Genomic DNA, 16180 nt, shown 5'->3' with positions numbered 1-16180 from the left:
GTTCATTTCATTAACAGTGAGCTGGGTTGAAAATGTGGGTTGAATAATGTGTATGTTTGTAGCATTAAATGTCCAGCATCCACCTATCTGAAAGCACTATTTTCAGTTGCACCATATTGAAAAAGCCAGCTATCTCTTCTTATTGGCTGTTTCTTTATTACTCCTCAAAATATAGGAGTATCTATGGCACTGGTAGTTTCACTGCCAGTGAGTAATAACATTAACACATCTTTAAATGAACCACAGCAAAGACAGTTGCAATTTCCTGTAGCATCAGGGGCATATGCCAGCTCAACCTAAGTCCCTGTCTACAAAAAATCCTTCACAGCGCCACTGGGTGACATATGAGAATGAGTATGGCCATTGTGGCTTGTGTTGATTTCTTAAGACGAAAGCTGTGGCTTCTGCCCCAGGTTACTTTGCAAGCTGAAACCTGAATCCAGGAACAATCTCCAGAATCTTGTCAAGTCCAAGTACTGAAGTTTCACTTCAAAGTCAAATTTGGATGTTTAGTCAGTTCACATCTTAGTCATGTGAAATCTTTCCTTTCCTTCCCTCACTCCTTCTCCACCCTCTCAACAAAACCAAATTCCCATGTGTTAAAATGCAAGCAATCTTTTCCTGCTGACTCCCCAGTCATATTGTTTAATTCATTGAGCTGTTTACTGGCTGCTCTCTTGATACTGCAACTTCCTCCACCTTTGCCATTCTCCACCGACTATCTCTGGTCTCATCCTGTGCTAAAGAGGTCTCACAAGATGTGCACATGGTCTGTATTGCTCCGAATTGTGTGGCAGAGAAATCTCACAGGTCACAGCTTTGCTGGAACAGAGTGTGTATATATGTGCATACAGAGTGTGTATATGTACATACTTCATATATACATTACATATAAAATACCTGTATGTATTTTACACAAAAAAACCTCAGGGAGCCAAGAGAGAAGAAAAATCTTCTGGATTAGCCAGCCTAGCAGGAGGTTCTCAACGTGTGCAATGGTATAAGAAGTTTAGAAGTTGTTGCATATGCTCAGCCTTGCCCATCCTGGGCTCATCAGACCTAATGTAAATGCAGAATAATTTAGTGCTTGTGTATTCATAAGTGCCAAGGCTGGACAGAATGTTTTCCATGCATTAGATGCAGCCTTATTGAAAAGGAAAGGAGAGTATGTATGCATACGTAGGAGTAGGGAGGAATTCATCCAAACTTGGGGGGGAGGGGGATGGGTGTAAAAATATTTTATATTTGGAAAACTCTTGAAGTAATCGAACACATATAATTGCTATGTGCTAAAAAAATCTAAGTGTTGTTCATATGAAAATGTTGTTCTTCGGTGTTGATATCAAGAGGCTACAGTAAAGAAGTAGTCCCAAAATTTGTAAACATTCAAGTTGTGTTTTAAGTTACTAACTTTTAATTAAGCTGAAAACAATGCAGTTGCTTGTCTCTGAAAGACAAAGGTTTATGTTTATGACTTTCTGAAGAGTTACATTCACTACAGTGCAGCAACTGTGGTGAGAAACAGTGGCAAACCCCAGTTTCTTTGGAAAAATGCCATTGTTGATTAATTGCAATATATTTCAACTGTGTATAGATTTCTCACAGTTACCCAATAAACACACTGGTTTCATTCTTCAGAGATTAACAGTCTCTCTTGTGTGCTCAGGTTCTTTCCAGCTTAGTACACTGTTTCTTTTGAAGGATTTGTTTTCCTGGGTTGAATTTAAGAACGCAGAGCACCTTATCACACTTTCACAAACTCGCTCACTGAGGGGAAAAGGAGAAGGGGGAAAAAAGCCTGTCAAGGCTTCTGCCAGTTAAATCCAAGCTCGCAAGGGATTTGTTTTTCTTTTGGCATCAGATTAGATGTTCAAACCAAGCGGTGTTGTGGGGCTGCGGGTGAGTGTCCACCGAACCCTTAACGAGGCTAATCCCACAGCAGCACATTCCGAGCAGCTAATGGGTGCAAGGGCTTCGCTCGCTCTCAGATCTCTGCGCTGCGGATGGACTGGGCGCCTTGTTCAGGGGGCGGTCGCAAGTCTCTTATTAGCAATGATCGGCCACAGGGAAACGTGGACAGCAGAATTTGCTCCGGACAGACTTAAACACCAAGTTTGATGCTCAGGTAAAGAGGGAGAAAAAAATGTTCTTGGGATTTTACAGCTAGGTTAATAAAGAGAGAGACTTAACCTGGAGACCTAAACTATGAGTAAACTAAATCCAAGTGTCAGTGTGGCATATAGTTTAGGAGTGCACTGTGGCCTTGAAATTGTCTTATGAATTCATACTGAAGGGGTGTTTATGAAATAAGAGAAAGAGAAGATAAGCTTCTTGCTCTACTAGTCTTGAAAATACTTTGCTATACCTTTGTAAACTTTTTATTACTTTATTAATCCATGTTATAAATGAGAATTTATTGCAGGCAGTTTTGTTATGAATGTGTTGATTTCCTCAAGTTATTCTAATTTTGTAATGAAGACTCTATGGCAAGTAACATAATTTGTTATACCTCTGAACCTTGTATTTCATTGCAAATGATCTCTCTCACAGAAAGATAACTGGCATGGGGAAGTGAAACAAGATGTTTTCTTTTTAGTTTGGTAGGACAAGGAATTATGAAATGAGTAAATCCTGACTCTGTCAGGTAGGATAGTATGTTGTTTGAGATCTAAAAGCTGGAAAGTCTTTTTTCCTGATGTGAATAAAGGACTTCTAAAATCAGACTATTATTTTGCAATAGTACATTTGAAGAAATATGATGAAAATTCAAATTCAAGTTATTGACATGGCTGGGTTTCTTTTCAGCTTGCAAAGACACTATGAAAAAGAGTAGGGAAACAAATTTTAAATTTCAGTTTCTCGGTTTTTGAAAGCCTACTTCTATACTTAAAAAAGTTTTCAGTGCAGTACCTGTTATGGCACATTTTTGTATTGGATCTTGAGGCTTAGAGAAATCGAATTAATGGCTATCTATCTTAAGAAAAGATACATTAGGCCTATGTAGTAAGTAAACTCACCAAGGTAAATTGTTTGCAGAAAAGTATGCAAAAATTATGAAATTTAATAAAGGATATTTTTAGGGAGTCTTGGCAACATGATAATCACTTGCTATGTAAGCTCTGTAGTAGGAGCTGATTTTGGATTCCAGGAAGAAAAGTTGGCTTATAAAAGCTTTTCATGCTTTCTAGAGAAGATAAAGGATATTGCAGTCATGTATTTAGTGTTCAAACAAGCATGAAGATAAAACTGTCAATATTCTATAAGTGTTCCTTTTTTGTCAAAAAGTTACTGTATGTGTGTATATATATACAACAAAGGGATTCATAAATCTGCAGCTTCTTATGAGTGTGTGTCTTCTGAGGGCAGTATAGAAAGCTTGTGAACTCTTGGAGCTCAAAGGGGAGAGATTTCAAGAATGTGTGGTCCGTACAGTAAAGTATATAATCTCAAATGTTAGCATTGCAATACTTATATAATGAGTGTAACTTACTTCCTTTCTCTGCAACACTCAACAAAAAGAAAACTCCTAATTTTCCCATATAGTTTAGCTACAAAAGTTCTGCAATAAGAGGGTCAAATGAAGTTCATAAAGTTCACTCTGGATGCCTTGACAGTTTTAGAAAGTTAGTTTGTAAAAAGCCTTTCTTTGCCTGAAAAGGCTAGTAAATTGTACTCAATGATGCGCTAGACTTCTAAGCTGATGTGACTATATAATATATAATGCTGTGGTGACGATGATGATCATTATTGCCTGCTTCATAGGCTTGTAAGCATTTAGAAGTTATAATAATTTAGAACTTCAAGGTAGTCTCTCCTATGTAAAGTAAATCTTTATTAGATTATTCAGAATTTCTTTTAACTGTCCTTTGTTTAAACATAAAACAAACCTTGCCCCACATTCTATAATATATTAACTTTCTGTTCGGTACAGTAAGGAAAAATAATCAAATACAGTTCTATTTAATGTTTTTAATAAACTTTTCTTTTCCCTGACTGTAAAAGTCATGTTAGGGTGTCTGCCATTCCTACAAAATATGAAGTCTAGCAGATTTTTCAAATAAAAGTGCAAGTAGAGCAAAGATAAAATACTGTTATATAACATGAATGACAACTAGATCCAGTAAGGGATTATCTTCTGTGAAAAAGGCAAAAGAATAACTTTTTATGTACTGAGAGTGATAAGTAATGATTGTAGCTAGAAATTCTTACTATGGTACTTCATACTACTGACATTCGTTGACTCCAATAAATTTCCACAGTTCACAATGATTGTCAAACGTCCCAGGAACACAGGTTTCTGGGTTTAAACATGAAAACCAAGATGCAAATTGAGTTGACAAATAGTAACATTAGATAGTTAGGTAACATTAGTTAATAAAGGTAATAGACAGGTTACTATCTAACCTTGCATGGTAAAAGGTAACATTAGTTAATTAAGGAATGCTATAAAGGCAATTTCGTATCTTCTCTTTTTATAGAGGCAAGATGCTCAGATTTTCTTTAAATTATCTAAAGCTTATTTCACATTACTCAACTCTCAGATAACTTTGTCATACTTAATAATTTATAGCTTTGTTACGTAATTTTATTATTTAAATACATTTTATAAAAATTATCTGTTTGAAATTAATTTTTAAAGGAAAGTTTCAACTCATGTCCTTATTAAATAAAATAATTGAATTCTGTCTGGAGGAATTTTTTAAAGGCCTTGCCTGAATTCATATTATATGGAGTGAGGACTGTATGGATAATAAAAAAGATTTCAGAACTCTGACAGTCTCTTCTTTGTTATTTTTTTTCTTTCCTACCTATCTATCTTTCTTTTTAAAAGATCTGTTGTGTATCTGAAAATTAAGACTATGCTGAAGGAAAGTACTTGTGATCCTGCAAATATGTAGGGGAAGATTTTGGGTGTTATGAACAGGCATAGCTTCATTTAACTCAGTCAGTTTTAGAGGTTACATCAGCTAGTTATCTGATTCTTAATGTAGAATGTAGCAAAGTTTTTTGTGTCTTTTTTGAGAAACAGATTTATTTTTTTTTTTCATTAAGATGTCCACATATGAAACTGTATATTCTGGCTCCATGTTAAACAGCATTCTCAGTACTTGTCTAAAAAAATGCATTGGAATCATGGTTTGTAAGTTTTATTGTGAGATATTTATTTTCTAATTTCTGAGATTTTTTTTTTTTTAATTAGAGCTGACTTAGTTATATCACTAAAATGGAAATAGACTTTTTTTAAAGTTTTTTTTAATGAATAGGCATGGTTTTTCTCTACCTTGCAGAAAGCTTTACAGTTTTAATTAATTCTTCTCTAGTGATTCCAGCTATGAGAATATAGATGACAGCATCAAAGTCTGGCTGATGACTATGACAACAATCTTAGAGCTCATGCTGAGTGTTTATCTCTAGAAGGGAAACATAGTTCTAATGGAAAATGTCTGCTCTGTGCAAAATGTGTTCTGTGCACTGCATATCTGCAAAGTCAGTGAATTTTTTTTTTATGTTTGAAGTTTCTCTTCAGTTGTACTATAAGTTGTGTTTAATAAGCAAACAGACCTCACAGCATTTCCTTTCTCTTATTTTAGGCACAGAAATCATGGATAGAAAGAGCATTTTACAAGAGAGAATGTGTTCATATCATACCCAGCACCAAAGACCCCCATAGGTAATTGCATGCTACTTGCATAAAAAATGAAAGTCAATTGCAAGAAAATGTCTCTATATGTGTGTGTGCATATGTATGTATATGGATATAAATGGTTTGTAAAGAGTTATTTGACCAGAAAGTGGTTCAATTGCATCTGGAGTGATGGATTCCTATAGGCACTATTTGTTTACGTGAAACTTACTTCATTTAAAAAAAAAAAAAAGATAAATCAAAGGTGGATCAGCATCTATGTTTAATTTCCTTATCTTCTTAGTTCAATATTCAGTGCCTTGAATATTTACCTAAATTGGATGTATGACCCACAATACTATCAAAAGAAAATAATTGCAGTGAACCACCAATTTAAAATGTGTGCTAGTCCATGCAAAAGCTGATTACTTGGCCTGATATCATCTGAAGACAGAAGAAAGTGTTCTTTAACTTCATTTTGTACATATTTAGAATATGATTTTAATGAAATATAGGACAGTCCAAAGTAAACAAGTTCATAGAAAGAAAAGGTAATATCTGTACTATGGTACTTGCACAAGTAGAGGCTTCAGATAGCAGGAAAATGGTCAGCAGAAAAAAAAGGGTTTTTGATTTGAAGGCCATTTAAGAGAGTGTGTGTCCCTGTTCAGTTTATATATGCATGTGACTCAAGTTTTCTGTTTATTTAATATCATAGGTGTTGCTGTGGGCGTCTAATAGGTCAACATGCTGGACTGACTCCAAACATCACTGTTCAGAATGAGAAAAATGAAAGCAGGCTTACTCGCAATGACATCCAGTCGGAGAAGTGGTCCATCAGCAAGCACACGCAGCTCAGCCCAACAGATGCTTTTGGAACCATTGAGTTCCAAGGAGGAGGCCACTCCAATAAAGCCATGGTAATCATCTTTTTCTCTTAGACAAATATTGCTGCTAGCTAAAAAAAGGCATTCACAAAGAATAAACAGTATTCTCTCTTAACTTCATTTTAAAGTATTATTTAGTGTAAGACCATACCATATGTTTTTATGTATCATGTGCCAAAGAACCGGTGAACAGAAATAACTGTGAAAGCTGAAGTGCAGCATAAGAGTGGTTACATTTATGAACACTGAAGGCATGCTAATGTGCTGCTATCTCGTTTTTCTTCCAATGGCTAGCAATCCCTCTTTTTCTGAATAACTTTAAAATTCAGCTACAGTTTCCCATTGCTAGGTGTGTCTGCAAGGCTGACAAATTTGAAAAACACTAAACTTCTTTTAATATTCCTCCAGATATACATTGGAGGATAGACCAGTTAGACATTTGTTCATCTTTCAATTAAATAAGAGGCACAGTAAGTGTCTAAGCTCTGAACTGGGAAATCCCTATTCTACCACAGATTTGCTTAGGCAAATCACTTGATCATAATACAATGCCATGAAGAGATACCAAAGCATATTAATCTGAAGGCATTGGTCCACTAAGTAGGAGAGATGTTTCCAGCACCCACACTAACCCATGCATGTATTTCTTCTATGTGGCATTATATGAAAGGAAGAATCTCTCTGGCTCTATCCAAACTGCAGAACCTGGGACTTTTGGAATGAAAGATCAGTGTGTACCTCGCACATCATGGCCAAGACACTGCTTTGAGCAGCAATGAGGGCAGAAGGAGAACCCCTGGGTGCTCTGCAGAATAACCTGCCCAGCAACCCAGTGCCGTTGTCTTTGCCTGAACTCTTCCAACAGGTCTCAGATCTGTTGTGGTACTAGATGGACTAGAGACAATGAAGAGCTCAGGTACTATGCTAGTAAAAGACAGATATTTTCCTCAGATGGATTCACGGGTGCTGGAGATGGAATGATTACTTGAGTGAATGGTTCTGTTTGCCCAGATGGATGGCGTCTTTTGATAGAAACCAGAAAAAAAGGTTCTCTGTTGCACCAAGAAACAGATAGAAAATTAAGTAATTTCTCTGAGAGTATCACAGATACCTTATGTTCATTTGATAACCAATCACCTAGAAATCTGCAAGGCCATTGCTAGACAGAGATTCTGATTCAGTAAATAACATTTGTTTAGTGTGAATAAATTGACACCTCCCTCAGCACTGAAATGAACCAAACTGTGCTGTTGGTATTTTCACAAGCAGTGGGAACAAAACAGAATGCTTTACACCAAAACTGAGAAAGATTTTGAGATACAGTAATCATCATGCTATTAACCATATATGGATACTTTGCGTTAAATCTGTCTTGATGAGAAAAGGTAATCACTAGAACTTTTTGAGTGATGTCCTTGGAGATCACTATAAAGCAATAAACTGACCTGCCCAGAGAAAAGCAATCTTAGGCAGCCAAGAAATGATGAAGGGTTTAGGAAAGCTGTTGATACCAATTTCTCTAGAGGATTTCTGGTCTTTGTTGGGATTCTGGTGTCCTACCACAACGCCATAAGAGAACAGAAGATGCTCCAAGGTATATGCTGTGTGCTCAAAGAAATATACTTGAAGCAAAACTGTGGGGGTAAAATTGGAAGCCAAGGGAAAGAAAAATCTTGTCACAGAGTGCAGTCAGGAATGAAACCATGAAGAATCTGAGACATGTAAATAACAAGTTAAAAATTATGCATAAATACAGACGAAACATTTATTTCTGGAAAAACTCTGGGTTTATTTTGACATACTAGAATTGCAGCATCTACCATCTATTCATAGTCACTAAACTCCACCTAAACCATGGGAACAAACAAATTCTTCATGAATTAAATAAGTCTATAAAAGTTCCAGAAATTCAGTCATCGCACTAGTGGGAAAAGTGCTTCAAATTAAACAATTCACTAAATATCTCTTTAATGGGTGCCCTGTTTGGTTACCACCAATGAGAAAAACATCTTTCATATGACAAAAACACAAATAAGGAGATTAGCATAACCAGTAATTGTGCATTTTTTAAATGGAAACAAAATAAAGAGCTTTGTTATACTATGGTGTGTTTGTCACTGAAAACAGTATAAAGGTGTCCTTATGGTCATATTTCCATCCCCAATCACTATTTTAGGGTAGATTATAGCCTAACTAGTTGTTGCAGCTTTATTAATAGAAAGAATGTAACTTATCTCTGAATTTACAAGGTTACAAGGTCTTTCCCATAATAAACAAAACTTACCAAAATCAAAAGTTTTCTGTGAAAGCCAAGAGTTTGCTCAGTCAAAGCAACCAAGTAATTTTGCCAGCAGAAGAGTGGAAAAAAGACCACTTAAATTATCTTGAAAAATAAGGTTTGGGAAAAGGAATAAATACATAATAATCCTTGGAAACATTCTGGTTCAGATAATATATTTTCAAACCCAAAAGCAGAGAAGCTTGAACACCAACAGGAGCAGGGGGAGAGAGAAAAAAGGGAGAGAACCTGATAAACTGACATTTGTTCTTTTCTAAAAATATGCTACTTCTTAGTTATTTTCTAGCTCCTGGATATCAAATATCACTATAGCATACAAGCTGGTTTTTGCTGACAATCATGGTAGGTTAATATTGTGCCTATTGGCTAATAGAATAAATCTATAAAGCAGCAAGATTTAGCAAGCTGACCAACATCAAAGAAAGCCTCAGGGGAAGAATTTGGCGTAAAATTCCCCACCTGTTCCTTACTTTATTTCCTGAAATGTGTGCCCACACATGAAAATTGTTAAGCGAGGGAAACATAGAACTGGCTAATATTATCTTGGTTTGTACTAACAGCAAAATTGGTAAATTTTTCTGAATCAGATTAAAAGGAATGAGATGGGATTTATTAATGGAAAACATAACCTCAGATTTCTAATTGGGAAACCGGTAGTTAATTAATAGAACAGATTAGTGCGTGTAAGACTGACAGATAATTATTTCCTCCATTGGAAGTAACAGAATTAGATTTTAATAACATATATACAAATTTGATAGTAAATATACATATACTTTGCATGTATATTTGCAAGCTACAAATGCAGTGATACAATATTGTATCAGTTGCCACCAGACAATTAACAGTGGCATCTTTAGCTGTGAAAATGAAAATTACACTGAAATTATAATAAACATACGGGTTTTGAACAAAACAGAAAAGACAATGTAGGTTTACATAATGACAGTAGAACACACTGTGCCATTAACTTCATTTCCACAGCCACATAGAACAAAAATTCTCAAACAGCATGAATTTTGCTAATACCATTGAGTTACACCTTCAGTGGGGCTTCACTAAGCTACTGAAATCAATAATGTGAGTAGCTGAGCATGCAGCAGATTATATAGAAACATATAACCGAGATTAGATAACATTGGTTAACACGATCAGTTACTAAAGAAGCCTTTCTTTTGGTCTTCATGTAACCACAGATGATCCTGCAACAAGACTGGTTTTTAGATCTCTATCAATCTCATATTTTCTTTAGAAGTGGCTCATCCCATTAATGTTTAAGAAACACATTTAACAGTTTTGCCATTCACATTTGCATTGTTTTTACAGCCAATTTTCACTTTAGACTGTAAAAAGATCTGAGTGAATGTAGAGATATGTAAAATTTATTAACAGATTTTAAAATAAATCAGTGGATTAAAAAAAAGGAAAATTAATAAAATGTGATCTGCTTATATCAGTTGTGTCTTAGTTGTTTAAGGAATAACATGGGTGAGTTCATCTAACTCTATACTTGTAATTTATTACTGTAACTCTGAGCAATTATCAAACTAATCTAAGTGCTTCCATTCCAGTTATGAGCAATATTCTGAACAATTTCAAAATAGATTCTGGTCATTAGTGGACCAGGTAAGACAACCTTGCTGTGATGCATTTTGCACTTAACTTGTGTCAAAACTAAACCAATTTTTTAAATTTACTATCTGCCTTTCCGCATACAAAAACAACCTTACCATTCTTTCATTAATTGGTGTTCCTGGATTCCATATCAACCTTTTTTAAAGGACCATTGTTTACAGAACTGAAATTTCTTTGATCACAGTTTTTCAAGACTAGGTGGAGAAATGGCTGTTTGAAAAGCTTTAGTGAGTTAAATACATTGCTCATAATTGAATGCATTCCAATGATACATTTAATATGCACAATAAAAAGCTAACATATGTTTGCAGCTGTTGAAGAAATAAAGTTTGCTTCAGTGTTACAAGCTTAACCTTTCTTATGGTGCATGGAAACATGAAAGAACATTGGTAGAATTGCAATTTACATAAACAGTTTCTTGGACAGATTTTCTAATATTCAGATCCTCAAAAATTTACACTTTATTAAGGATATTTGGAAATCAGCCACATAAAAAGGTATGTTTCTGCTTTTAAAATATATTGAGCTTTATCAAAAACTGTGTAAAAAGGATCTTAAAAGCCATCAGTGTTTTTGAGAGAGAAAAAAAAAAGAGGGAGAGAATCCTGTAACTTGCATAAACCATGAAAAATGCAGCAAACACTGCTTTTGTTATAGTGAATTAATGCTTAAAGAACATTTAGAGAATTTAAAAGATGGTGTCCTACATGGAGAAAAAGGGCAATTAACACAGAAAAACATCTATCCAAAGTCCATTTAAATTAATGAGGGTCCTTCCACTGACTATTTAGTGGAACTTGGTTCAGGCCTTAAGATGTTAAGAAAAATACTAACTTACAAGGAACCAGTCCAGTTTCAGTCAAAGAAGTGACAGTTTATCTGTTGAATTCAGTGAGGATTACATCAGGTCTATTTTTTATGTGAAGATCACACTTTGAAGGAATCCGTCCTTAGCTTGAAGAAGTGTCTGCAGTGATGGAATCTTATTTAGGGTAGGTGAAATAGCCACCCAATACCTCCATTGAGAGGAGAAACAAAGGAACAACGTTAGACTGCAGATCACAAAATGTTCCCTGAAGGGATTTTCTTTGAAGAAATACAATAAAATTCTAAATCTTTCTATTTTATTCACTGAGGCTCTCATCTGCAATCATTCACCACCTACTTTACTGAGACAGCTGTGCTCGAGCAACAGAGTAGTAATTTTACCACTCAGGAACTTCAGCTTTTACCCTAGGGCATCAGAGTCCGACTTGCAAGCATCTGGCTGTTTGACTGATGATGAGCACAGTTATTTTTTAGGAAACAGCTTGATAAAAAAGTGAAATATCTATTGGCATCAAATAACACCCTTTCTGACTACTTCTGTGCTAGTTTAGGGATCAAATGAGCATGTCAGCTTGAACTTGATTTATCATTTCACAGTGTTATGCTGATGTCAGTCAGGTTGGTCTGTAGGTTTTGTGGTTCCAAACTGTATTTTTTTGCTTCCTGTGTGTAGCTTAGATTTACATTTAAATTTTAAATCTGCCTCTAGAGGCTATAGCAAAAGAATTCAGGAACAGCAGAAATATTCATTAAGATTCTAAACAAAAACTGAAAAGGCCAAATATTCTGCTTCAAGATTGAAAGAAATGAATTTTTAATACGGACAAAAATGCCCTTGAAAGTGTTTATTCATAATTTAATGCATACTTTGAAAGTAATGACAAAAGAAATTTCTTGTACTTGCTAGTTAACATGTTAAGTAATGGCAAAAGAGTAACCCCAAGCATACCACACTGAAAATAACCTCTATAACAGCAAAAATTAATCAGACAGTCGTAAAAATTGAGGTCTATGCACAGAAGGAAAATTAGGATGTTTTGGCACCATTGCCCTTCTCAAGAAAGCTTTTATCCATGATTATTTAAATTTTAATTTACATGAAAAAAAATTTGAGATTTATTTTTGCTTAAATTTCCTCTTTAAAAAGCAAAATGAATTCTTATCATTAAAGAGGGTTTGCCTGCAGTATAAAGAACAAGAAGGTGTTTGTAATAAAAGATGTCTACATTTCAAATAAATGTAAGAAAATATTTCTTCTAACTTTGTGATTCACTATATAGATTTGTATTTATTGAAATTCAGAGGTCTTAGTGGATAAGAAAATGAAAGAGATTTTTGCCAATTAATACATAGGCTTAAGAAGATAGGGACAGTGAAGTCACACATTCTGGAGTATAAGACAATGTGAAAGAATCAAAAAAACAGTCACTGGCTGGATTAGATAATACAAATCTGACACCATTTGTGCCTTCATCTTTATATCGTCGCAGATGATGCAATGGTCTCTGTTTTCAGCAAATTTGTATGGCCATTACTAATATGAACTCACTTTAATTATCTTCTTAAAACTCCCAGTCCATCTTCACCAAAAACAGAGTAAGGTACCAATGATCCCAAAACATAATCTCCATAGTTTGAGCAGCAGAGGCTTTGTGTAGGCCCCCTGAAGGTTGTTGTCTATCTATTAGTGCCTGCAGTGTTAACAAGGCGTTGCCCTTTGCAATCTCCGCTCTCCCTAAAGGCAGAGCAAAGGGAATAAGGATCAGTCTCCTTACAACCCCTTTGGTGTGTTAAAACTTTGGCAGCCCTCGAATTCTTATCAAAATTATTAGCTTCACTATCTGGCTGATGGGATCAGATGCCATGCAAGATTTTCTCAACTCCCACACAGAAAATTAAATGAGTAGCTACTGAGAGTAAAGTTCATGTATATATGAGCTCAAGGATACATTATGCTCTTGCCAGACATGAATATTGTATGTTCTTTGTCCATTAGCTGTTATGAATTTGCCTGGCGGCTGCAGAGGACATTGCTAATGCACTGGGGTGAACGTGCATTCCCAAGTTCTTGCTCAGCTTTCCATTTGGCTGTGCCCCCGCCTTGCTTCCCTGTGACTATTTGCCCAAACAGGCTTCTGCTTCCAGAAGCTGTTCACTGTGCAACAATCCATTCTTGCAAAGAAATCTGTCTATTAGCAATACCATCTTGAAAAAGTCAAGTCCTTATTTCTTATTCAAATAGAAAGGAGTCCACTTTACTGTGATATGATTTACTAAAAAAGAACAGTCTTTTGGCAAGAAATACTGATTAGACATGTTAAAAAGGAACAAAATGATTACATAATATAGGTGGATGTTACACTACCTGGCATGTTACAATAAATAATTTAGAACTAGGTCTTCCCCTGGCTGAAAGCAAAGGTGCCTGTATTATATATGTGACAACTGTGCTGACAACCCATCAAGGAAAAGACTTCTGAAACAACACTGTGTGCATTGATTCCATCAGAAGTTTATACAGATGAGTAGCTTTCTATAACATATTTTATTTAATTAAGACGGTCCTTCCAGATCTTACCAACTATAGAAAGAATTTTATCCTCTTACGGCCCATTTCTGCTATGCAACCAGAATTCAAAAAAGTATCATCTGCCCTGTCACGGGCTTCATGAAACCCTTCATGCATCAGCAACAGAAAGAGCAGGAGAAAGAGCCCAGAGAGAAAGGCCTGTCTGGAAGAGACAGGTATGTGTGCAACATGGTAGTGCTGTAGAATTTTTAAAGACAGTTGTTATCTTTGAGCACACACATATGGGCATGATCTCCCTTGGGGCAAAATGCTGCAGATGTAGCACAGAAGAGCCAATAACTGGAAATGTGTACATGTGTTTCAAAGCACTTTTAGGGTTCTGTGCCTCATTAGGCAAATTCATGAATCTATAAAAATCAGTCTGTAAGTCATAAGTTAGCATTCATTCATCTGAAAAGTACCTTTTTAGTACTCTTGCTCAGTTTAAACTTACGTGTGCGTGAACAAGCGAACTCCTTTCTGTTATTTCCTACCTTTTGAGAATTTGATTTTGTTAGTTTGAAAATAAGATACTAGTGAACACACAGTTGTGACTCTGACTGCTTTGATCATATTTGGCAGATGACTTAAATTATTGCTCCAATTTTTGCATCCATAAATTAAAGACATTTATCTTTCAAGGATTGCTAAACATATTGAAACAAGTAATGACTTAATTTCCTAAATAAAGGAAAATTGTCCAGCCTGTGAATTACAAGTGTTCCATTATTCCTAATTTCCTAACTTTTGAAAAATCATTCAAGTTAGTGCTTTTGTCATAAAGTTTGCCTTTTTTCAGCAATCTATTGAGCGTAAAGCATATGTATTAGGAAAGAGTAAGTATAACCAATTTTTTTTCTCTACTACTGCCCTTCTTTCTGCAGTATGTACGTGTGTCTTTTGACACAAAGCCTGACCTTCTTCTGCATCTGATGACCAAAGAGTGGCAGCTTGAGCTCCCTAAACTTCTCATCTCTGTGCACGGGGGCCTTCAGAATTTCGAACTTCAGCCAAAACTCAAGCAAGTCTTTGGAAAAGGCCTCATTAAGGCTGCTATGACAACTGGAGCGTGGATATTCACTGGAGGAGTTAACACAGGTAACAGCAACATTGAAATGAAAGCACAGTGGCATCTAGGAGATTTCATCACTGAAAAAAATTGGGACTGATGAGATTAAGAAACTACTCCATGTTTTATTTTATTAGTGTTGGCTGTACTATGTGCAAAACAGAAAATGCCAAGTTCATACCAGCCTAGCAGCAACCAGGGAATAAGAGCTTTGCTAAAGCATGAAAAGTACACTCAGGAGCTGAAAAGAAAGCCTCCTGTGAGGCAATTATATTAATGTATTGCCAGTGAAGACTTTATAAGATCAACAGTAAGCTACAGGGAGGGACTACTAACCAGAAACCAAGGAAGTCAAATGCTTATTGCATAAAAGAGACAACATTTTCATCCAGAAAAGTCCTTTATTTTATCTTATAAGATGACCTGAAGTATGAAAGGAAAAAAGGTTCTGGTTTGTGGATGTGGTGGAAAACTTTCTTGTGAATAAGTATCAGGTTTTCCTTTCTTGTAGACAGTTTGACCTAATTTTTTTCTATTACCCCTGCAGCAAGAGCGATAACATTGCCATTCCTATTCAGAGTTAAGAACATCTGTAACAGACCATATGGGTGTCCTAATGACCCAAGATAGCAGCTGGCCCAACTCTGCTGGGAGACAGCATGTAAGTTTTGGGAATAAGCTGCAAACCATAGGTCCCGAGATAAAAAAGGTTGAGCAGTGGCTTCCCAGTTACCCTCACTGAAGGAGGCAGAAAGGAGGGGAGAGTCAGGGGACAGTCAAAGAGTTCCACTAGAGACAAATGCAAAAAGTTTTGAGTTAGGACACGTACTTGTAAATTCTTATGTCATTCTCATTTGCTGCAGTAACAAAGCTGTAATTTATTGCTTTAGCAATCTCACAGAGTGTATCCCCTTATCCATGTCTATGGAGAACACGGTAATCACTCTATCATGCATTAATTTTAGTGCATTGTGGATCAACTCCTACATTTCTGAATATGGATGCTTAATAGGAGTCTTGGGCTTTTTGGTTTCCAGAGCACATCAAATTTAAAACAATATTCAGTTTTATCACAGCAGCGATACAAATAGCAAAAAAGAGGCATAGCTTCTGGAGTGTTAGATAGATGAATAGACAGACTCACACATAGGTAATATCCCCAAAACATCTCTGCAGAACAAGAAAGAAAATCAGGTTGAATGTTGACCTGTGTACTGTGATGATAATAGTTATGTTAGTTGCCAAATACTCTTACAGTGACAATGGCAAA

The 16180-nt window shown here is 35.8% G+C and overlaps 1 protein-coding gene across 4 annotated transcripts in view; it reads left to right on the top strand.

Moving 5' to 3' along the window:
- Positions 1 to 16180, top strand: part of TRPM3 (transient receptor potential cation channel subfamily M member 3) — a 424445-nt gene that overhangs the window by 267088 nt on the left and 141177 nt on the right. For all 4 annotated transcript variants that reach the window (XM_075739535.1, XM_075739534.1, XM_075739538.1 and 1 more), the window contains exons 2-4: positions 5592 to 5671; positions 6342 to 6543; positions 14726 to 14939. In XM_075739535.1, coding sequence (XP_075595650.1) covers positions 5592 to 5671; positions 6342 to 6543; positions 14726 to 14939 — 496 coding nt within the window. The remainder of the gene's footprint in view (positions 1 to 5591; positions 5672 to 6341; positions 6544 to 14725; positions 14940 to 16180) is intronic.

This window comes from Balearica regulorum, chromosome Z, assembly GCF_011004875.1.
Source record: "Balearica regulorum gibbericeps isolate bBalReg1 chromosome Z, bBalReg1.pri, whole genome shotgun sequence".
NCBI lineage: Eukaryota > Metazoa > Chordata > Aves > Gruiformes > Gruidae > Balearica > Balearica regulorum.
The sequence above is the reverse complement of the archived record's forward strand: the minus strand, read 5'-3'. Positions and strand labels throughout refer to the sequence as shown.